Source organism: Neoarius graeffei, chromosome 5 (assembly GCF_027579695.1).
Source record: "Neoarius graeffei isolate fNeoGra1 chromosome 5, fNeoGra1.pri, whole genome shotgun sequence".
In the NCBI taxonomy this organism is placed as follows: Eukaryota; Metazoa; Chordata; class Actinopteri; order Siluriformes; family Ariidae; genus Neoarius; species Neoarius graeffei.
In genome coordinates, this window is record NC_083573.1 from 64,609,460 (window position 1) to 64,633,893 (window position 24,434).

General features: G+C 41.3%; 1 protein-coding gene across 1 annotated transcript; it reads left to right on the forward strand.

The window, feature by feature from the left end:
• Positions 1-1,048: 1,048 nt before the first annotated feature.
• On the forward strand, positions 1,049-22,396 carry rcc1 (regulator of chromosome condensation 1). The gene is made up of 10 exons (XM_060922234.1): positions 1,049-1,147; positions 8,469-8,546; positions 8,657-8,844; positions 8,949-9,128; positions 11,676-11,772; positions 11,858-11,980; positions 12,115-12,261; positions 14,850-14,969; positions 15,120-15,272; positions 19,864-22,396. Exons 2-10 carry the CDS (start codon positions 8,474-8,476, stop codon positions 20,037-20,039), a joined length of 1,257 nt encoding a protein of 418 aa, XP_060778217.1. The 5' UTR covers positions 1,049-1,147; positions 8,469-8,473; the 3' UTR covers positions 20,040-22,396.
• Positions 22,397-24,434: the final 2,038 nt, after the last annotated feature.

Sequence of the window (24,434 nt, forward strand, 5' to 3'; positions counted from 1 at the left end):
CTTCTGGGAAAACTGAATTTAACAGGAGTAGCATTATGCATTCACATGGTATGATGATATTTTATTCCATGGGCATTTTACTCAATACATTAGCTGCTTCTTTCTGTCTCTCCCCCTCTCTCTCTCTCAAAACGCCATTTTAATCATAACCACAATGCACACATGTGTAATAGCCTGTTTACTGTTCACAATGAAAATAATAGTGAAATAACAATGTTAGGAGCTGTAAACCAGTCATTAATTCAAGTCATTAATTCATCAAAAAAATTTTAAGACATTGCACAGTATATCTACCTCTATGTTTGCACATTGTTTGTTTGCCTCTTTTTTTTTAAATGTTATCTTCATTTTTCACTCTACCTTTATATTTTGCATTCCATATGCACTTTAAGGGCGGCACGGTGGTGTAGTGGTTAGCGCTGTCGCCTCACAGCAAGAAGGTCCGGGTTCGAGCCCCGTGGCCGGCGAGGGCCTTTCTGTGTGGAGTTTGCATGTTCTCCCCGTGTCCACGTGGGTTTCCTCCGGGTGCTCCGGTTTCCCCCACAGTCCAAAGACATGCAGGTTAGGTTAACTGGTGACTCTAAATTGACCGTAGGTGTGAATGTGAGTGTGAATGGTTGTCTGTGTCTATGTGTCAGCCCTGTGATGACCTGGCGACTTGTCCAGGGTGTACCCCGCCTTTCGCCCGTAGTCAGCTGGGATAGGCTCCAGCTTGCCTGCGGCCCTGTAGAACAGGATAAAGCGGCTAGAGATGATGAGATGAGATGAGATATGCACTTTATATTTTATATTTCATATTTTATATATTATATATTTCTTTTTATATTGGTAAGCATAGTTTGGTCGGGCAGTTGCAAAATAAGAATTTCATTACCCAATAATAAACCGCTGTGTCTGTTATTGTGTATATGACAAATAAACATCTTGAGTTAAATGTCTTCCAAACTCGAAACAGTGGAACTGCTTGGAAGAAATGGTGGTAATTTCCCTCCGCAGCCCCAGGGGGCAGAGTGCGCTTTTATCTCACATCAAGTTCAAGGAATAAATGAAGAAAAGGCGTCGCGTGCGTGTGTTCTTTCAAGAGGCAAAAAGGGAAACTTCAAGTCATTTCTCGGCCTGAAGATATTTTTACCAGGTTGTTTTGAAGGTAGGAGATAAATTGAGTAATGTTAGCTTCTGCAGTCCTGTAATATTACTCAGTACTTAGAGGTGTAACACGGCTTATAAATTTAGAGTTAAGAAGTTATGTTAGCTAGTTAGCCGGCTAGCTCAACATTTCAGTCTTGTGTTCTTTGGGACAGAAAGTGCAAGAGAAAAGTTGCAAAACATGAAGTAACATCGCGCTAAGCCTCTAGTTAAGCGTTTGTTGGCCAAGTAGGTAAATATTCTGTATTTCTTAGGTGTGTTTATTGTAACTTGGCAGTTTTATAATGTCTACTTGTATGAGCCCGGACCGTGTGTAGCTCAGCTCGTGTTTCTGTGGAAGTGAGCACCTCATGGACATGTGGGGGGAGGAAGAGTAACACTCTGTATAAAAAAATGTACCGAGAAAGAGTCTAAGAATAAAACTCTACGACACACAGTCGTTTGTAATAGTCTGCAACATGTGTCCGGCATTTGTTTAAACAGCAGTGCCAGTCAGTCAGTCTGCAGGAAGTGTGTGTGCGCACGCGCGTTGCGAACAGCTGTAATGGCGCACTGAACTTTAAGTTTGAACCCCCCCCCTCCTCCTCCTCCTCCTCCTTCATCTCGCCTCCAACACCAGATTGTGTTTAGTTTGTATTGTGCTTTAAAATGAATTCAAACCTGTCCCTGTATTTTACTCTTCTGATACGATCCCAATACAACAGCAAATCTAGGAGAATATACACACCATCCATCCATCTATTATCTGTAGCCGCTTTATCCTGTTCTACAGGGTCGCAGGCAAGCTGGAGCCTATCCCAGCTGACTACGGGTGAGAGGCGGGGTACACCCTGGACAAGTCGCCAGGTCATCACAGGGCTGACACAGAAACAACAATTCATACTCTCTCACACCTACGGTCAATTTAGAGCCACCAATTAGCCTCGCCTGCATGTCTTTGGACTGTAGGGGAAACCGGAGCACCGGAGGAAACCCACGGGGAGAACATGCAAACTCCACACGGAAAGGCCCTTGCTGGCTGCTGGGCTCGAACCCAGGACCTTCTTGCTGTGAGGCGACAGCGCTAACCACTACACCACCGTGCTGCCTGTTCCGGTAGTGTTTTTTTTTTTTTTAATTTGGACCAAACTCCTAGCACAGTTTCCAGCGCTCGAAACTAACGGTGTCCCGACGTCCCGGAGACCATAAAAAATGTCATCGGGCCACAAAATTATCATATCTGGGACAATCCCGGGACAATGGAAAAAAATAGATCTAGAAAAAAAGTTCTACATTAATGTTATTTACAAAGCCGTAACACATACATAGACATTCACCTAATTTGTCAATTTTAATTTTAAAACGTTAACAGCGAAAAATACATAGTAGCTACACTTTCGATGCACCTGCATCCGTAGGCTACAGAGCAGCGCATTCTGTTCTAGAATCTTCGGCCGGAGTCCGCATTATATGGGCTTGGAATGGAATTGCTACCGCACACGCTGCGCCGACTCTTGCCAGAACAAAAATGCTTAAGTGGTTGAAGCGAACCGACCGCGGGGAAGAAACTGAAAGCCCAGACATAACGTCTCCGGGACCTTCAGGATCCAAAGTGTCATCGCCTGGTCTGCAGGCAACGCTAGCAACTGAATGAACTTAATGAACACTGTTAGACACGTTATAAAATACAACAGGAATGATGTGGATGATATTGACGGAAGATACCGTTCAACAGAATAAGTGAGTTTTCTTGGTGTCTTTCTAGTTCAGAAAGTTTAGTCAGTCAGCAGCACAACTAGGCTCGGACCTGGCACTATGTTGATGTTGCTAACATTTGCACCCACGTTTCGGCAGCGAAAGTTCATAAAAATGGATAACGGTAATGGTGAAAATTATAAGTTGGCCTTATAAGTGCCAACAGATATTCAAGGTATAAGTAGATGAAATGAACATAAAAGGGGTCTTATTTTCAACTAAAGTGTACTGCAGATGTAGGGAGTTGAAACATTTTCTGAATGAGCTAGTTGGCCCCTTTAAATAAACGGGTATCTATTCATACAGTGAGATCGCCAAAGTTTAATAAACTGAAAATGCAACAACTGTAATTTTGAAGTAGATGATGTATAGGACATGTGTCGCTTGTGTCTTGTGACTTATTGTAAAAATGATATAGAGGGTTCAAAATCGCATAGTTACAAATATAATAGTAACTTCATATGATAATATTAACCACTGGTTATTTCAGAGAGGGAAAAAAATGGGGACACTATTGCTTCCATTCAGGACAATACAACACAGAATTCGGGACCACTGGGGGACACAAAGAAAAAAAGTTAATTTCAAGCCCTGACAGTTTCCTGCACGTTTGAGTGTTTTCCTTTATCCCAGCAAACCATCCATCCATTATCTGTACCCACTCATCCTGTTCTACAGGGTCGCAGGCAAGCTGGAGTCTATCCCAGCTGACTATGGGCAAGAGGCGGGGTACACCCTGGACAAGTCGCCAGGTTATCGCAGGGTTGACACAGAGACAAACAACCATTCACACACTTTTAAACACCTATGGTCAATTTAGAGCCACCAATTAGCCTAACCTGCATGTCTTTGGACTGTGGGGGAAACCGGAGCACCCGGAGGAAATCCACGCAGACATGGGGAGAACATGCAAACTCCACACAGAAAGGCCCTGACTGGATGCTGGGCTTATACCCAGGACCTTCTTGCTGTGAGGCGACAGTGCTAACCACTACACCACCGTGACGCCCCAGAGAATATACCGAGAAGGAAAAATTGTCTGGTATTATTGTGTCCTGCACCTTGTTTAACAGTAACAGCTTGTGAGCAGCAGTCTGTCTGTGTTTTCCCTGTGCCCTCCCCTTTAACACCAAATCAGTTCCAGGGCTGGTTCGGGGCTGGTGCTGGTTCACAACTCGTTCAATTTGCAAACCAGCTGAGAACCAGTTTGCTTTTCCATAGCTCGGGGTGCTAAGGGGAGCCACGTCATTGCGTCACTGTATACGTCAGTTACGTCGCTGCATTTGCATAAACCTTGGCGTGAACATCAAAGCAACAACACTGAGAAGAAGAAGAAGCAGCAACAACAACAATAATAATGGATGACTGCTGCTTTACTGCAGCCATGATATCTCGTCGCTTATTTAAAAATGGCGCCCTCTCACGTTCTTGCTATTGTTGTTGGTCTTAACAACTCCGCCCCCCCGGCTGACGTAAGCAGTTCTTTCCTCTAGCCCAGCAAAGAGCTGGTGCTACCCTGGAACCAGTTTTTCTGGCCCAGAGCCAGTTCTTTGTCAGTGGAAACAGAAAACCCGGTTCCAAACTAAGCACTGGCCCCCGAACCAGCCCTGGAACTGATTTGGTGGAAAAGGGCTACCTTTTCCAATCATCTTGGTTTATTTCACAGAGGGTGGGATTCATGAGTTTGATGTTATATGACCAGTGCTTTTTGGGGGAATCTTTTACTGACTTGGGGCTCTTTAAAGGAACAGTCCACCGTACTTCCATAACGAAATATGCTCTTATCTGAATTGAGACGAGCTGCTCCGTACCTCTCCGAGCTTTGTGCGACCTCCCAGTCAGTCAGACGCGCTGTCACTCCTGTTAGCAATGTAGCTAGGCTCAGCATGGCCAATGGTATTTTTTGGGGCTGTAGTTAGATGCGACCAAACTCTTCTGCGTTTTTCCTGTTTACATAGGTTTATATGACCAGTGATATGAAACAAGTTCAGTTACACAAATTGAAACGTGGCGATTTTCTATGCTATGGAAAGTCCGCACTATAATGACAGGCGTACTAACACCTTCTGCGCGCTTCGGCAGCGCATTGATACACAGCTCAGATATCAATGCACTGCCGAAGCGCGCAGAAGGTGTTAGTATGCCTGTCATTATAGTGCGCACTTTCCATAGCATAGAAAATCGCTACGTTTCAATTTGTGTAACTGAACTTGTTTCATATCACTGGTCATATAAACCTATGTAAACAGGAAAAACGCAGAAGAGTTTGGTCGCATCTAACTACAGCCCCAAAAAATACCATTGGCCATGCTGAGCCTAGCTACATTGCTAACAGGAGTGACAGCGCGTCTGACTGACTGGGAGGTCGCACAAAGCTCGGAGAGGTACGGAGCAGCTCGTCTCAATTCAGATAAGAGCATGTTTCGTTATGGAAATACGGTGGACTGTTCCTTTAATGCTGGAACATGACTCTTGCAGACTCTGAGCACAATTCTGTGTTTGTTTTTGTTGTAGAAACTCCATCAGTAAGAGCATTTCATTTCATCTGCTGTTCAAATGCCTCCCGGTGATGCTGTAAACCCACCAATAAGACATTCCTGCTGTAACCGTTTTTAAAAAAGCATGTTACTGTTTCAGGGATAAGTGTACAGGTGGTGAAGTCACTTCAGATTAGCAGTGTAATATGCCTCATGAGCAGAGTATGGGTGTACAGTGGTTTAAAGGCTTGCGAGGAGTTTCTGCCGAGTATCAGAGACTGGTTAGCCAACTAGCTTGTAATTACAGCATCTCTTTCACTGGAACGGTGCCAGTGCTGGTGATGGAGCAGAGCCAGTGCTTTGGTGTCTTTTGCGATCTGGCCTGCATTTCGACAAGTTTGAAAATCAAACGTGTGGAGGAAGTTGGGGCTATTTCAGTTGAAATGTTGCTGGGGTAACACTTTTTTGGGGGTGTGTGGCAGATAGAATGCATCTACTTTGCTTGCTTTTTATAAATTTACTTATCTTGTATTTGAAGGTTGCTTGCATGTAGTGACTTCTGATTTCCCCTCATGGTTTATCAAAATGGTGGAAAATTTCTGGTGGTAGCTCCTCAGTCAGTGGTTCTGGCTTTGGGGCCAGCAGTTTTGTGGTGCCATGCTGGTGCCAGTTTCTCTCTCTCTCTCTGCCAAAAACTGAAAGGATTAAGAATATGCTTTTAGTTATGATTATAATCAGTGAAGTATATTGTGCTGCTGGACAACAGGTAGAGCCAGATGGCCATGTGTGGTGTGTGCCTTAATCAGACAGTATTGTAGTGTTGCTCCTGTTTTTGATTAATGAAACGGTGGCTTAAAAAGGTTAATTTTGTCGTCATTTTTCTATATCGGGGCAGCACGGTGGCGTAGTGGTTAGCGCTGTTGCCTCACAGCAAGAAGGTCCGGGTTCGAGCCCCGTGGCCGGCGAGGGCTTTTCTGTGTGGAGTTTGCATGTTCTCCCCGTGTCCACGTGGGTTTCCTCTGGGTGCTCCGGTTTCCCCCACAGTCCAAAGACATGCAGGTTAGGTTAACTGGTGACTCTAAATTGACCGTAGGTGTGAATGTGAGTGTGAATGGTTGTCTGTGTCTATGTGTCAGCCCTGTGATGACCTGGCGACTTGTCCAGGGTGTACCCCGCCTCTCGCCCGTAGTCAGCTGGGATAGGCTCCAGCTTGCCTGCGACCCTGTAGAAGGATAAAGCGGCTACAGATAATGAGATGAGATTTTGCTATATCGGGATAAAGCTCTGCAGTCACAGTTGTCTCTCACTGCTACCATATTTTGCCATTGTTTCGAGTACGTTTTTGGGTACTATTGGGTCTAACAAATATTTCTACTTTTGCTTTTTATTTTTAGGCCTGGGGGTATGAATAAATATCCTTGTCTCTGAGACTGGTTGGTAATTTTAAGATGCATTTTAAGTATCTGTCCATAATATTCTTTTTTTTTTTTTTTTTTTTTAAGGGAAAGTGAAGTGACCCTGTTTTTAATAAAGGGCTGTTTTGGAAAAATGCTTTTCTACACCCAAGTGTCCTACTGATGCTTTAGAGATTGTATTAAAAAAAGAACAGTCCTGGCCATTAACATTTCAGAGATAATGGGACACGTTTCCCTTCTAGAAATCAAAGCTGTGCAAGTAGGGCACAGATGTTGTCAATCTTTTGTATCGTGCTATGGATAATTTCATAACTACAAATGTGGTACACCACGATACGTATAGGAGGGAACTGTCTCTACAAAATACCTGCAAGTATTCATGGCTGGTCTGTGACCTACTTTACAAATGACTGTCTTCTGGTCAGTGTCTGACTTGTTATACCAAACCATGTCCAAACGACAGAAGTGCCTCCCTTTTTTTTTGGTAAGTTTTAGTTGGGCTGATGTATGCTCCGCGTTGGTGTTGTAGGGACTTTTTGCTCTGTTATGCTCCTCAATGCTTGTTTTTGTTGTGGCACCCACAAGTAGCTCCTAGCTCTACCCTTGATGTAAATTGGCTGCTGAATAGTGGCTTTTCCACCACCAGCAGAATAGGTGATGTGGGAAATTATGTCTCTCATCAAAATTTCCCATGCAGGGATTGGCCAAGGATGGCTCACGTGACACAACAGTTCCACCATTGATTTAAGCAATGTGTCCCGTGATGTCAAAAATAAAATAAAAAATGGGTATGGTGTGAGTGAGTCATGGTATATCCTGGATATACCATGAACTGACGTCGCAGTTTCAAGTTGTACAGCAGACTCGAGTCACAGCTGTGGCTCTGCGCATGCGTGTGTAGATTTATGCATCATGATCATGCCTAGCAAGGCAGGCGATAGCGTGGTACATTGTTGTACATGCACAGGTTGAAGGTCGCTCTGATGTAAACAACAAACATGGCTGCCTCCAGTGAGTGTATGCTGACCATTCAATTTTTAGTTTGCAATTTTTTGATGAGGGATGTTATTCCATGAAATTGAGTCATATGTGAGCTGATGGCGGCTATAAGCCATGTATATCGAGATTAAAACAGCTATTCCACTTATTCTATCCACGTTTGCTGAATTTTGAGAAATGGGTATTTATTTTTTTGCAAAATCGATAAATAAAAACTTTTACACAAAATGTCCAATCATCACTTCCACTTAGAATGTAAACGAACCGGCAAAATGACCATTTCTGAAATGCTATTTTATTTTTCAAGAATTGATACTTTTTATTCCATATTTTGCTGTCTTTTGGGGGGGGGGAGTTGAGTAGAGTTTTTATTTCGTCCTGGGTTCAGCAACATGCTTTGCCTTTTGTTTTTCCTCTAGTCACGGTATGAGCTGATAGCCTAGTAGTAGCGTAGCCAATCAGAGTGCACGATTGCACATATCTAGTGAATGTGGATAATTATTAAATATACCGTGCACTGAAAGGCTCTGGTTGAAGTTATGGATTCTCTTTGGTGACTGGCATAATGCTATTTTCTGAGGGGCCCCTCGCACTTTTTGTTTACTTTAGTAGCACATTGATTTTTAAAGTGTGTTGCTGCTGTCTGGTCTATACATGTCTGTTTTTTCTAATTTTAAACTCTTTCTGGTCTTTTAAGCTGCCATGCCTGCAAAAAAAGCTGCAAAGAGGAGAAAAGAAAATGAGCCTGAGGACTTGCCACTGAAAAAAGTGAAAGGTACTGCTGTTTTAAATATGCCATTTTTACATCATTGCATTTTAATGTTAGTTTTTGGAAACGGGTGAGAGGATCTCAGGACATCTCTCACCTCTCCTATGTTAATGTAGTCTCTCACGGCAGTCACGGTCAGGAGAAGGGCCTGGTCCTGGTACTTGGGCAGGGAGATGTAGGTCAGCTAGGTCTGGGTGAGGATGTGCTCGAGAGGAAGAAACCAGCGGTGGTGATCCTTCCAGAGGGCGTTGTGCAGGCTGTTGCAGGGGGTATGCACACGGTGTGCCTCAGTGATACAGGCAATGTATGATTTCTTCAAAAGTTCATGCCACCATGACACTAAGGATTGAGCTTGTTCTCTTTTTATAAAGCCATGTTTCATGTGTGTTTTACTGTTTCCTATCGCAGATTTACACATTTGGCTGTAACGATGAGGGTGCTCTGGGCAGGGATACCTCAGAGGAGGGCTCCGAGATGGTGCCAGGAAAAGTGGAGCTGGCAGAGAAGGTACTGCAGGTATGTGCGGGCGACAGCCACACTGCTGCTCTCACAGAAGATGGAGCAGTCTTCATCTGGGGATCCTTCAGGGTGAGCCAACTTTAGTTTTAAGTTTTTTCCTGTGGTGTAAAAATTGCTGAAGTTAGATGTGCAAAATATCTACTTTAAAATCTAGTTTCTTTTATAGTAGGTTTCCCAGTAAAATGCTCGAGTCCATACAGTATATGGAATTATGTTGTAAACAAGTGTTAAGTGTCATATCTTAGATTCTTCAAAGTAGCCATTGTTTACCTTGATGCTTTGCACACTATTGGCATTACCTCACGAAGCTGGTTAAGAGGGTCACCTGGAATGCTTTTCAATTAACAGTTGTGCCTCGTCAAAAGTTAGTGTAATTTCTTGCCACGTTAATGTGAGATTAAATAAGGTAAGGTAACTTCATTTATCCCCGAGGGTAGATTTAGTTGCAGGTAAAAGCATATACACACACAACACAATACTAATAACAGAAGACAATAACAAGAGAAGGACAACAAACTGACATACAGACAGACACATGCTCCAGACAGAATAAATAAATAGTGAAAAGAAGGCTGTGCCTAGGTGTGGTTCAGGGCCTTAATAGCTGCTGGGACAAAACCTGTTTCTATATGGCTTTGTTTTACATACAGGCATCTTAAACCTACGGCCTGAGGGGAGAGGCTGGAACTCACTGTACAGTGGGTGGGATGGGTCATTTAGGATGGACCCCGCTAGTCTCAGCAGCTGCCCATTGTAGAGGGGCTCCAGGTTCAGCTGAGGTTGTCCAATTAACTTACTGGCCCACCTCACAATCTGAGTTTTTATTTTTTTTAGAGATAGGTTACTGAACCAGGACACTAGGCTAAAAGAGATCACAGACTCAATAAAACCTCTATAAAACATAGTTAACAGCTTTCTGTCGATGTGAAAGAATGACTGCTTCCTTAGACAGTGCAGGCGCTGATTCGCCTTTTTGTACACAGACTCACAGTTTGCCACAAAGGTAATGGCCCTTTTCCACTACCCTTTTTCAGCTCACTTCAGCTCGCTTCAGCTCACTTCAGCCCGACACGGCTCGCGTTTCGACTACCAAAAAACAGCACGACTCAGCTCGCTTCAGCCCTGCTTAGCCCCTAAAACTCGCACGGTTTTGGAGTGGGGCTGAAGCGAGCCGAGTGAGGCTGGGGGCGTGAGCAGACACTCCCCTGTGCACTGAGTGGTGAGGAGGCGTGTCCTCACATGTCCACACACCCCGCGAGCACGCTGGGCTCTGTAAACACCGTAAACCCGGAAGAAGGAGAATTACGAATTACGAGAATTTCTGAAGCCTTATGCGCCTCGCCTCATCTATACGCTCTTGCCAGTATCTGTTGGTGTTGTCGGTGACAACAAGCCACAGAACCAAGACCAGCAACACTAACGACTCCATGTTTATTGTTTACTATCCGGGTCGTGAGACTACCGCTTAAAAGGTCACTGATGTCACTGTTTGCGCTGCTTAACGACATCACCTGACGTCCACCCACTTTCGCTAACTCCACCCAATGTGTCCACCCACTTCCAGCCAGCACGGTTCAGCGCGGTTGTAGTCGAAATGCAACTCCAACAGCCCCGCTCAGCTCGACTCAGCCCAACTCAGCACGGCACGGCTCAGCTGCGTTTGTAGTGGAAAAGCGGCATAAGTTTACTGTCGATAACAGTGCCAAGATATTTGCAGTTGTCTACACATTCCACAGTCTGACCTTTTATACTGATCGTTTCCTTAACACTGGAATGTTTCCTAAAGTCCACATACATATTTTTTGTTTTCGAGATGTTCAGTTGTAGGAAAGATTGCTCGCACCAGTCTACAAACTCCTGAACAATTGGACCATGGCCTGTCTCATTGTCTTTTAGCAGACTGACAATGACAGAGTCATCTGCATACTTGAGAATGAATCTGTTCTCCTTGCTACTATGACACACATTAGTGTAAAGAATAAATAAAAGAGGGGACAGTACACAGCCCTGAGGGGAGCCAGTGGAGGTACAAATCTGGTCAGACAGTACTCCACTGACACGCACTCGTTGTATCCTGTCAATTAAAAAATGTAAAACCTAGCCTAAAAGGTTTTTGCTCAAATAAAATTGCTCTAAAAGTCTTTCAATTAAAATATGGGTTTGGATAGCATTAAAAGCAGAGGAGAAATCAATAAATAAGAGTTGGGCATGTGTTCCCTTACCTTCCAGATGTTTAAAAAGCATGTTCATCAAGGATACAGTTGCATCCTCAACACCTCTGTGGCCTATAGGCAAACTGGAATTGGTCAAAGTCTGACTGTGTCTTATTTAAAATTTCGTTTCTTACTAATTTCTCTAATTAAATGGTAATACAGTAAATAGCCCTATTCCACAACTGTAATAATCAATATTATGTCAAGAACCACTCAACTAAGTAAAGAGAAATGACTTTAAGGTATGAGGTGTTTTATTAAAAGTAAAGGGGGGGGACATCGAATTAGGTGTGTTCAAACATTGACTGGGTACTGTATGTGCAGGTTGTATGCCTGATAGTTTTTATGCACCATATGCTTGTGGTATCTTTTTGTAACTTTTTTTTTTTTTATATTCTTGCAGGATAACAATGGTGTCATTGGCCTTCTTGAGCCAATGAAAAAATGTACTTTGCCTGTCAAAGTCCCTATAGACAGTCCTGTGGTAAAAATAGTTTCAGGTGAGGTTTCGGCTTGTTTGTCTTGGGTTAAATGTTTTATAATTATTTTTGTTAGTAATGAAGCTATTATTTCTCTGCTATAAAGGAAATGATCATGTAGTAATGCTTACTGTGGATGGCGCTCTCTACACTTCTGGCTGTGGAGACCAGGGCCAGCTGGGAAGAGTGCCAGAGTGCTTTGCCAGCCGAGGGGGCAGAAAGGGGTTAAGTATGTGTTGCATGGGGTGTTTTTTCATTTAAAAAAAAAAGTAGTTCTGTGTGTTGGCCTGTCACAGTGACTAATGTTCTAACCAATAGGCTTGCAGTTGATTCTTTATTCCCCCTCTTTCCCCACTATTGAAGTGAGGTTACTGGAGCCACAGATGGTCATGGTGAAGCCTCGAGGGAAGGTCCAATTTACTGATGTCTTCTGTGGGGCATACTTCACGTTTGCCATTTCTAAAGAGGGTCATGTCTATGGCTTTGGTCTCTCCAACTATCACCAGCTGGGTAGGTCATCTGTTTCATATCGGTGATGTCTGGGATTCCCAGAAATCAACATGTACTAATGACGTTTTGAACTACAGTTCTGGGAAATGATGTCGTTTCTGTGCACATACACGTGCATTTTAAATCCCTCATATTCAAGGACACAAATGAACAGTGTTGAGTATAGGGATAAGGAATTTTGTGCACCAATTACAATCAAGTCTGATATTCCAATAACTGTTATTGGCTGATGCCCACCCTTTGCCTCTTTTCAAACATGTCTTCATTCAAGTAGAAATGTATTTAAAATAGTCAAGCAGGCCTAAATGTAGGCAGGCTTAAACCCTTTTGAATTATGTACTCAACAGAATTGCTTTAATTAGACCTATATGTTAACTATTCATCTGGAAACGTCCACACTTGTTTTAAGTTTCGAGCGTACTTAATTAAAGTTTAATTCAATCACTCATCGCATATATGCAGTGTCAATAACTATGAAATACTCAACATTTTGTTTAGAGGATCTGTAAACTGAATTTTAATTTAAAACAATTTGTGTACAGCGGAGACTGACTTTCTCAGTAGCTGAATGCTTTTAGACTGGTACCAAAATTCAAAAAAGTGCTTATTTAAGGAGTTAAAGGCATTTTTGAGACAAAGTCGGCAAACAGTCTCTTATTTTGTCAATTTGGGTGTGCCGAATTCAAATCTGCAATATGCCGAGCTCTATCTGACCTCTGTTGACCTCTAGAGGTCATTGAACTTTGGGTCTGTAAACGTCTCAGCTGAACCCAGTTTCTCAGCTTTCTAAGGAATGAAATGTACTAAAATGATTAATGAAGTTAGCAAATGGCCTTGTTTGTTAAATGTTTAGGTGCTGAATTCATTTTTCATTTGTAAAACGACATATGACCTCTAACATTTAATGTTGAAATGTTGAGGGTTTTTTTTCTTTGTTTGTTTTTTGTAAAGGCTTTACCTCGTTTAAAACAAAACAAAAAACAAACAACAAAGAAAAAAACTCTCCTATATACTAACCCTGATTAACCTGTATACCCTGCATGCCCCCACATTTTGTATGCTGCTGAATCTGTCCTTTTTTCAGTAGCTTTGTATAAACAATAACCACTAAATGTCATGTAAGGTGATCACCTAGGCATTCTCATTGTGAAACGTAAATCACATGTACATGGACTGGCATTTAATGTTGTATTTGTTCCTTTCTATTTGTTTTTTGTCTGTTCATATTCTTTTTGGGGGAGTAAAGTCAGTTTAAAAATGCCGTTAAATGCATAGGCCTATTGAGGTTTTTCACCTGACGTCACAGGGTCACGTGACGCCCCGGTGTCTGCCATTTTGAACGGCAAGCTAGCTAATGTCAACATCATAGTACCTAGTATGTTACTGTAGCAACGTTTACGTTCAGTCATTTGGATGACTGTTAAAACCTTTCAGTCTCAAGTTTTTCCTTTACTGTATTTACTAGTTTACTGAGCCAGCCAGCCCCGGAGCACGCTAGCTAGCTAGCGCCAGCCAGCCAGCCCCGGAGCACGCTCAGTAAACTAGTAAATACAGTAAAGGAAAAATTTATAACGGGCCATGTCTCAACAGACTAAGAAGTTATTTCAATGACATTTAATAACATTTTGTTTATCCTGAGGACCGAAAGTAAATGAAAATGTGAACAAATCTTAGCTGTCAGTGAACAATCCTGGTGGAAGCAGGTAAACGTCGTTCTCTAAGCCTGCTAACCTCAATTTTTGCAAATGCCTCTCCCTCTGCTCGCCCTGTAAATGCCCTACGTCGCTGGATAGTGAAGGTGTTTTCTGCATCTCGCTCCTTTTTCTTTTATGTTTTTCGTTTGTCGCCTTCCTCGCATTCAAACTGATTCGAGCCGTGCCGCCCAAAATGGCAGCATCACATGACTTGGTCACGTGAGTGAAATACCTCAATAGGCCAAGTTTAATGACCTTGAGGTTATCAGAGGTCATATGTCGTTTTACAAATGAAAAATGAATTCAGCACCCAAACATTTAACAAGCAAGGCCATTTGCTAACTTCATTAATCATTTTAGTACATTTCATTCCTTAGAAAGCTGAGAAACTGGGTTCAGCTGAGACGTTTACAGGCCCAAAGTTCAATGACCTCTAGAGGTCAACAGAGGTCAGATAGAGCTCGGCATATTGCAGATTTGAATTCGGCACACCCAAATTGACAAAATAAGACTGTTTGTTTGTTTGCCGACTTTGTCTCAAAAATGCCTTTGGGTGTCACAATTCTGGATTTTGGTACCAGTCTATTTCATCGGTTGCTACTCTGCTGGCTTCTTGGGTCAGCTGATTGTTGTGCTGTTCAGTGGATTTGTGTGCGCCCTCTGGTGGACAAACTATGCAACGCATCATAACATGGTTAAAGGCTCTGTCTTTAACTGCTGATAAGACGATTATAAATGTGAATTCCAATTTATTGGCTCATGTCAGCACGCTGACTTATCAGTCTGGCCCTAGTATAGAGCCAACAGGATCATGCAACTAAAATTTACTTTTAGAAAAAAAATTTTAAAGCAATATTTATATGGTATTCTACCATTATTTGTTTTTGTATTAAGGTACCACAAGCACAAACACCTGCTTTGTTCCTGTAAAGCTCAGTGCCTTCAAAAATTCTACAACCTCATGGGTTGGCTTCTCTGGTGGACAGCACCACACTGTCTGCTTAGACTCAGAAGGTAAATACACATTTTAAACACTGATTGTCCACCACTTTTAAAACATTACACTGTGAAATTTAAAATTTTTTTTAAAGTTTGGGGTTTTTTAAGGGTTCATAAAACGGGGAGTTTAAAAATCCTTATCATTTTGAGTTGTTTTACTTGCAGGGCAGGTTTACAGCCTTGGCCGTGCTGAGTATGGACGTCTGGGTCTGGGAGAGGGTGTGGTGGAAAAATCTGAGCCCACAGCAGTTAAAGGAATCACTAGAGCCTGTGTGGTAGCATGTGGAGCATCTGTGAGCTATGCAGTCACTAAAGAAGGTTGGTGGGGAAGCAATGGGCACTTTTATCAAATCTTTTAAAAAAGTTGTGTGTAAATGTTTGCATAAGCCAAACTGAACAGGATATTTGACAGATTTACAAAAGTTTCTGAACCCCCCCCCCCCCCCCCCCCCCGTGCATGTTGCCTGCTAGTCACTTGTAAAATGCAAGTACTTTGCCTTGAGTGACTCTCTCAAATTCCATGAAGGGCAAAGCTGAAATGGTGTCAAAACAGCAAAAAAAGACTTTTTAGTGAAGGAAAAATATACCCAGATGATCATGGACACCAAGCACATTAAACTGAAACATATTTGTTAATGAATTTTATAATTTTTAAAGTTTTATTGAAAAATTCAATGCAAAGTGTCTCCGCAACCCTGTTGCACATCTATAGTATGTACCAATACACCCTGTATGATGGCCATGAGTCATAAAGAAGGCAATGATGGCACATACGATAAGGAGTATATGGCCTTTGGCATCTTGAAACATACTAGATTGGTCGCGCCGACCCTGTTTACACTTGGTTTAAAAAAATAATAATAATTTGGGGTGAACAGCTCTAAATACAAACAACCACCAAGATGCAGTGGTGCTTGAAAGTTTGTGAACCCTTTAGAATTTTCTATATTTCTGCTTAAATATGACCTAAAAAATCAGATTTTCACACAAGTGTTAAAAGTAGATGAAGAGAACCCAGTTAAACAAATGAGACAAAAATATTATAGTTGGTCATTTATTTGTTGAGGAAAATGATCCAATCTTACATACCTGTGAGTGACAAAAGTATGTGAACCTCTAGGATTAGCAGTTAATTTGAAGGTGAAATTAGAGTCAGGTGTTTTCAATCAATGGGATGACAATCAGGTGTGAGTGGGCACCCTGTTTTATTTAAAGAACAGGGATCTATCAAAGTCTGATCTTCACAACACATGTTTGTGGAAGTGCATCATGGCACGAACAAAGGAGATTTCTGAGGACCTCAGAAAAAGTGTTGTTGATGCTCATCAGGCTGGAAAAGGTTACAAAACCATCTCTAAAGAGTTTGGACTCCACCAATCCACAGTCAGACAGATTGTGTACAAATGGAGGAAATTCAAGACCATTGTTACCCTCCCCAGGAGTGGTCAACCAACAAAGATCACTCCAAGAGCAAGGTGTGTAATAGTCGGCAAGGTCACAAAGGACCCCAAGGTAACTTCTAAGCAACTGAAGGCCTCTCTCACATTGGCTAATGTTCATGAGTCCACGATCAGGAGAACACTGAACAACAATGGTGTGTATGGCAGGGTTGCAAGGAGAAAGCCACTGCTTTCCAAAAAGAACATTGTTGCCTGTCTGCAGTTTGCTAAAGATCATGTGGACAAGCCAGAAGGCTATTGGAAAAATGTCTTGTGGACGGATGAGACCAAAATAGAACTTTTTGGTTTAAATGAGAAGTGTTATGTTTGGAGAAAGGAAAACACTGCATTCCAGCATAAGAACCTCATCCCATCTGTGAATCGTGGTGGTGGTAGTATCATGGTTTGGGCCTGTTTTGCTGCATCTGGGCCAGGACAGCTTGCCATCATTAATGGAGCAATGAATTCTGAATTATACCAGCGAATTCTAAAGGAAAATGTCAGGACATCTGTCCATGATCTGAATCTCAAGAGAAGGTGGGCCATGCAGCAAGACAACGACCCTAAGCACACAAGTCGTTCCACCAAAGAATGGTTAAAGAAGAATAAAGTTGTTTTGGAATGGCCAAGTCAAAGTCCTGACCTTAATCCAATCGAACGAAGGACCTGAAGCGAGCAGTTCATGTGAGGAAACCCACCAACATCCCAGAGTTGAAGCTGTTCTGTACGGAGGAATGAGCTAAAATTCCTCCAAGCCGGTGTGCAGGACTGATCAACAGTTGGCGGAAGCGTTTAGTTGCAGTTATTGCTGCACAAGGGGGTCACACCAGATACTGAAAGCAAAGGTTCACATACTTTTGCCACTCACAGGTATGTAATATTGGATCATTTTCCTCAATAAATCAATGACCAAGTATAATATTTTTGTCTCATTTGTTTAACTGGGTTCTCTTTATCTACTTTTAGGACTTGTGTGAAAATCTGATGTTTTAGGTCATATTTATGCAGAAATGTAGAAGATTCTAAAGTTCGCAAACTTTCAAGCACCACTGTTCTTTCGAGATTCATTCACTCAAACTGCTTGCAGAGGTGGTCTGGGACACCATTTGACCACACATCTTTTGTAGTGTACATGGATTAAAGTTTTCCGTCAACTGAACTCTCCCAAGGCCAAATGTGAGGTTGGTGCTGATCCGAGGAGAATTAAAATGACGGGTGGTTGGGTAATTGGGTTATAACACTGATGTGTTGCAACACCATCAACTGTCAGCAGGGTTTATTTAACTTTTTTGTTTTTGAGCCATGCTTTGTGTCGTTCATTTCCTATGTTTGATCATGTTTAAACGTTCGCTGTCTACGGTGCGGCATTAAAACATGCGCTGTCAAAATTGGCAAAATACATTCCCATGTGCTTGTGTCTGACCATTTCTGTTTTGTATTAAATTAAATCTTGCCAAAATGACTTAGTTCAAACCTGGACATATAGAAATAGAGCATGTTAAAAAAAAAAAAAAACGAAAAAATAAACCCGGAAAGCCCGCTCCTCTGCTTCAGCCAGACTTGAAGACCCGACGGTGCAATGCTTGCAGACTGTCAGAAGTAATTAGACCTAAATTTATAGCTAACAAATCAGCAGATGCCCCAACAATTATTATTTTCGTTAGGCCAATGTGTAAGGTATGTTAGAACCGTGCCTTATAGCCTACGTGTTATCACAATTTAAAGGACGTTTGAGGAGTTGGAGGCTGCAAGCGCAATGATGTTCCGACATGCGCTAAACTTTATTCCCTGAAAATCATACACCAGCGTTCAATGCCCCAAACAGTCAAAATGTCTAGAAGACTACGGTTAAATAATAATCATAGCCTGCTAAGTTAAATTACGTCAAAACATCTGTTTCTGGCCGATGAAATGATGGAGGAAAATGAGAACGAACGCAAAGTAGATAGCAGCCAACTTCACACGATCTTTTAGATAACTTAACACTCATGTTGGCCACAATGTTTCTCTTAATAAAATCTTGAATTGTTTTTGAAGCCGTATTCAACACAAAGTAAGGTCAAATTATAATTTTAATTTAAGCGAAGATCCAAACTTTTTTCTATATTGACGTCGAGCACAGAGGAGCATGTCATTCTGCTTTCGGTTTCGGCAGCATGGATGCGCTTTACATGAAAGAAGGCACTGATGTGTCTGCCATCGATAAAGGTGTAAAAAAACAAGTGGAGGTGGGCTTGGCTGTACGAAATAGGTGAAAACGGAAAGCCATTTAGTTCATGGTCCAAAAAACTAAACATTCCAGGCGCTTGCATTTGTGTGGTTTGCCACAAAAAAATAATATACGGAAGCAATGGAAAGAGAGTGCAATAAATTGAATATATTAATCCATTAATTAATTGATAAGTTATCAGTTCTAAGTTAACCATTCTCAGAATTTCATCGAAATCCACCCATATCCCCCCTGTAAATTTTCAGTCTGGTTTTTTTTTTTTGCTTTAATCCATGAGTGTAGCTAATGGATCCTGACGCGTACCCAACAGGAACGTAATGGGAAATACATCGTTGGTGCAGGACATAGTGGTTGTTTCAGTGATGGTGCAGCAACGCTCAAAAAAAAAAGGGAGAGGAGCTTTGATGTACATGTTTTGGAGTCCAAGAAAATGAAGTTATGGTGCAGGTTTAACTTGTTTATGCTAAAATGTGGGGCCCTTTGACCTAGATGATGTGTAAATACATGGTCAGCTGGGCACCTTGGAGACACATGATGGACACGGGTGTAAATGGTGACGTCTCAACTGTTCACTTGTAACAGTCGCCCAAGATGCATGTTAAAACCAAGTGTAAACAGGGCCTTGGTGCTGGCTCTAAGGTGTTAGAGATGCATTGCGTTAAAAGGTGCCACGGCAAACCGAACTAACTTAAATGCCATCTGTGCCGTGCATGTGCCGTTTATGTAGCTGCATTCCTTAGCTGAATGGATTTATATTTGCTTGTTTTCTTTATCTTAGTTTTTACGGTTTCTTTAAGGTAAATCATATGAAACTACTTTAAGTTTCACACAACTTTTTAATTAAGCAAACGTAAAGCTAGTAATCTATTTAAACTTGATATTGAAGTCACTCAGGGTTGATATTGGTTAGTCTTACTCAGGAGCCCAAGGAGGATACAGATGTTTTTTCTAAACTTGTAGGATTTTCATGAATACCAAAACTTTTGTGGATTAAATGCTCTTGATGTATCTGGTCATGTCCTATTTGATAAATGATGCATGTTGTACGATATTGTTAATCCCATTGTATGGGATGAAAACTGAAGGGGGGGGGATCTGGGATGGGGTTCTTCTCCTCCTCCCCCCCGATCTGTCCTTAGTGTTCAACTTTTGCTTTATTTTGTAATGACTGTCAATATTACTCCCCCCCCCCCCCCCCCCCCCCCCCCATTTATTTATTTTGTGTGTGTGTACATGACAGGCACTGTATATGCCTGGGGCATGGGTACCAACTTACAGCTGGGCACAGGAGATGAAGATGATGCTTGGAGCCCAGTGGAGATGGCGGGCAAGCAGCTAGAGAACAGGGTTGTTCTATCTGTCTCCAGTGGAGGGCAGCACACAGTCTTACTGGTCAAAGATAAGCAAGAGAGCTGATATTAAACCCAAATGCTGAAAGCTGAGCTGTACTACTGTCCTGGTGGTAACTTTAACTTGATCTGGGATGCTGGGGGAAATCTGGGGTTGCTTAAATTTCCTGTACTGTACCAAACTAGCTGAGATTGGAGATGTGTAAAGATGGGTGGGTCTCATCTGATTAAACGTTTCTCCCACTTTGTGGAGAGTCCAGGCGTTCACTGGGTGTGTTCCGGTGGATCATGATCAAAAAGACTAATGTTTTTGTTTTGTGTGTTTTTTTTTTTTTTTAAACTTTTTTATTTTTCTCAGTTCTTTTTAATGTGAATCAGGAGTGAGCATTGTGAGGCTTGCCAGTTGTGAGTGAACATGTATGTAATGTATTGATGGTTTAAACAGGTGGTTTTAGGAAATTTCCCTGCAGTGGGATTTTAAAAGTTAATATTTTTGCCCAGAACAATACATGTGTACAATGTGTTCTTTACATTTTTACAGGAAAAGAAATTTTGTTTGGTCTTCCTATAATTTTCAGTATTTGACTGTTCCTTAAAATGCAAATACCAGTTGTCGGTTGCATCCATGATGTGCTTGCCCTATGGGAAGTGTAATAAAAATAAGTTTTTACTTTGTTTCTTAATGAATTTTGCTCAGGAAAGATGGCACAACTTCTCAGAAAGCACATCTCAAAGCTGTTTGTACCCAGGTGTATAGAGTTGTGCAGTTTCCAAATCAAATTAGCTGTATTTTACCCTTATAGCCATAATGTTGCACACAACCAATGTTAAATTGTTTTGTAAAAGTTTGCATTTGGGTGGCTCATGAAGTAATGGTGTGGGAGCTTAAGTGGATTTGTGTGTTCATGCTGCACTACGAGAGTACATGGAAAATGTTCTGAAAACACTAATGATTATTGAAGTTGTTTCAGAAAATTGGCTTGTTCCTCAGTTTCAGATCGACCCAAATCGTTGTTTCAAGATAGAAAGCACACAATGCAATTCAGCCGAGTTTCATCACAAATCATAGAGAGACTGCTGTATTGGAGCTGAAAAGCCCTTGTAGGCTAATTTTGTCAGACCTTTGAAATGCTAACAGCCTCTTGTGCCAGCACTTAATTGGCCTCCATCATTTTTATCCCCTGTTGGCCAAAAGGCCCGAAGGGGCATTATATCCTGGCGCTATCCATCTGTTTGTCCATCCGTCCCAGGAAGGGTACTTGCCTTCCGAAATCAACTCTCAGAATTTTTGGAGGAATTTCACGTAACTTGACAGGATTCTTTGTTATATGTTGGTAATATGCATATTGCAATTTTGTTCAATTCAGTTGTATTTTACCAGAGTTATGGCCCTTGATTACCAAACTTGTACTTTGACAATTTCATGAGGGTGTATTAAGCACTTGTTGCATAGATAGTTGCCAGCGGGGGATATTGTGCTCTTGGAGCACTCTTGTTTTCTGGTGTTGGTAGTTTTTAAATTTTCTGTTGCCAACAAATTCATTTTGAATACTTCAACTGTGTGTGGGTTTGTTTTTTTTTTTGTTAGTTTAAAAAAAAAAAAGTAGCTATTCCATTCAGCTTTATTATGCATTATCTCTTCTTGACCACAAATTTCTATTGAATAACTGAGGCTGAACAGAAATTTTAGAATAGATTTGAAAGATGGACGTATTTGGCCAGTACTTGGTAGAACCACTGTGGGGGAACACCTGTGCATTTTTGTAGTTCTCCAATCAGCCAATCATGAAGCAGCAGCACACTGTGTAAAATGGTGCAGGTACCTGTCCAAGGGCAGGGTGAGGACATTGCAAGGCACAGTCTAAGATTTGGATATTTTATCTGTAGTATTGATAGCATTGCCATTAGTTTTTCACCAGAGTATTTGGTCATCACCATATTGGTGAATGATGGTATATGCTTCTGTAGAAGGCATTGTCAATCTAGTTTTAAAGTTAGTTCGGTAAAATGTTATCTTATTGCTGGTAAATAATGTTACTAACAATGTGTGGTGGTTTTTTTTTTTTTTGGGGGGGGGGATTACTGACTACTCGATTTAGTTTTCACATGAGCCAAACCCACACTGGGAGAGAATGAGATGCAAACTGAGGCCTTAAGTCACTTTTAAGCCTGAGAGTGTAAAGAACTTTCTCAAATGGGTTACGTTTTAAACTCCATATTATTGATGATGAATTGTGTTCACTCGGATTTGCAACCTAATTAGGAAATGAAATGCTTTAGCTGTTCAGCAAGAACAAAGTTGCTACATCCGTCGTGCCTGAATATTTTTTCCTTTTGTAGTATATCGGATTCTCTTGATTGGCTATGGTTCCTACCACTCATCATGCATACAGACAATGTTCTTTGAATAAATCTGACATGGCATTTTGGTGTTTTTTTTTTAATTTTATTTTTTTTATTTTTTTAAATTATCCAAGAATTTTTAACCATAAAATCTAACTAAATAGCACAATATTGTCTTCCCGGAGTTTGTAAAGTGTGTGGTTTTTATTTATTTTTTAATGGTTCTCTTTTTAATGGTTCATGCTGTTGGTTTTCGTGCACAAGGTCAGTGAGACGAAAAACTGCTCTGCTCTTGGACATGCTCAAAACCAATTATATTTGAATTACATTTGTCCTATACCTGGTTTAAAAAAAAAAAATTCATCAATTGAGTTAAAATGTTTTTGGTTCTTTACCTCACTTTATGCTCACTCATTGAACATGTGCCCCATTCTCATTAGTTGCCATAATTCTGTTGCTCAAAAATGTGATCCTATACAAGTGACCATTAATTGGCTCCTTTACTGCCATGGATAAAAACAAATCTTGTAACCTGACTGGACCATCTCCATTCTTTGGTAGAGGCTCATATTTTCAAGTTGACACAAATAGCATTAACAAGGATGCCTCCACTGTTAACAATTCCAATTCTTAAAAATTTGTCTCAAATGACCTTTTAAAATATACCTTGATCATGTTAGATCCATTCTAAAATGTAATTAGTTCATCTGCCGGTAGCAAACGGACGAGACAAGTCAAACTAATGCAAGAGAATGGCACATGTTCAATGAGTGAGCATAAAGTGAGGTCTCATCTCATTATCTGTAGCCGCTTTATCCTTCTACAGGGTCGCAGGCAAGCTGGAGCCTATCCCAGCTGACTACGGGCGAAAGGCGGGGTACACCCTGGACAAGTCGCCAGGTCATCACAGGGCTGACACATAGACACAGACAACCATTCACACTCACATTCACACCTACGGTCAATTTAGAGTCACCAGTTAACCTAACCTGCATGTCTTTGGACTGTGGGGGAAACCGGAGCACCCGGAGGAAACCCACGCGGACACGGGGAGAACATGCAAACTCCACACAGAAAGGCCCTCGCCGGCCACGGGGCTCGAACCCGGACCTTCTTGCTGTGAGGTGACAGCGCTAACCCCTACACCACCGTGCCACCCTATAAAGTGAGGTAAAGAACCAAAACATTTTAACTTGGTTTAACCACGTTTTAGCCACCTCCAACTGACCAGTTCTAAGGTACTATCAAGATCTTATCAGTTGTTCCTTTTAACTGTTTATAGTTCTGTTTAAGACTTAGAATTGATTGGTTTTGATGTCCAGCTTTGTTATTTATGGGATCAAGTTATGAAATACCCATTTTAACAATGAAGTTTAAAAAAAAAATTCTAGTTCATGGTTTATTTGGGTTTATTCTTGCAAATTTCATTTGTCACATACAATAAATACTTTAATTTATATCACCAAAACATATTTCAATATTTAATAACTACATGGAGTCCAACAAAAAAAATAAATGCTTAGAATATCAAGCCAACACTGCAGTTATTTATAATTCAGTTCTAGTTGGTGTAGATGCAGAAGAACCATGACGACGTACTGAAGCTGTACGTGTTCAGCAGAGTACGTTTGAATACTCACAATGCAAAACACTCCAATCTAAAACCACATTACCAAAAAGCAGCACATAAATTGATGTTGAGCTCACCATTGCTTAAAATAACAGCATCAACTTCCCATTTAATTTTGCTACTCACACTAATCATATTAAACTGCTTAGGAAAATGTCAAAAAGTAGTTTTATCACACAGAAACTATCACCAAACATGTAACTGAATAACATTTGGACTTGTATCCTAATATTTGCTTTCACTACACTTTTTTCATTGTATTCATGGTCACATTTTATATGAATATTTAATCAAAAGAAATAGAATAACTGGTTAACAATGAAGCAGTCCACAGGTTTTAGTTTATATCTTTTAACATTTGCAAACATGTCTGTAGTTGGCATGCATACAAATTGGACTGTCAGTTACTGCAAGTTAAGCTTCTACTGAAATAGATCTTTGTGCCTGTTACTATGTAGGTCGTGGCCTTGAACACTTGGTGTATGTCTG

Bases quoted from the DNA above. Each gene is read 5' to 3' on its own strand.
- rcc1 (XM_060922234.1), top strand. From the start codon at position 8,474: ATGCCTGCAAAAAAAGCTGCAAAGAGGAGAAAAGAAAATGAGCCTGAG. The intron at 11,981-12,114 runs GTATGTGTTGCA...CCACTATTGAAG, and splicing joins AGGGGGCAGAAAGGGGTTAA to TGAGGTTACTGGAGCCACAG. The intron at 14,970-15,119 runs GTAAATACACAT...TTTTACTTGCAG, and splicing joins TGTCTGCTTAGACTCAGAAG to GGCAGGTTTACAGCCTTGGC.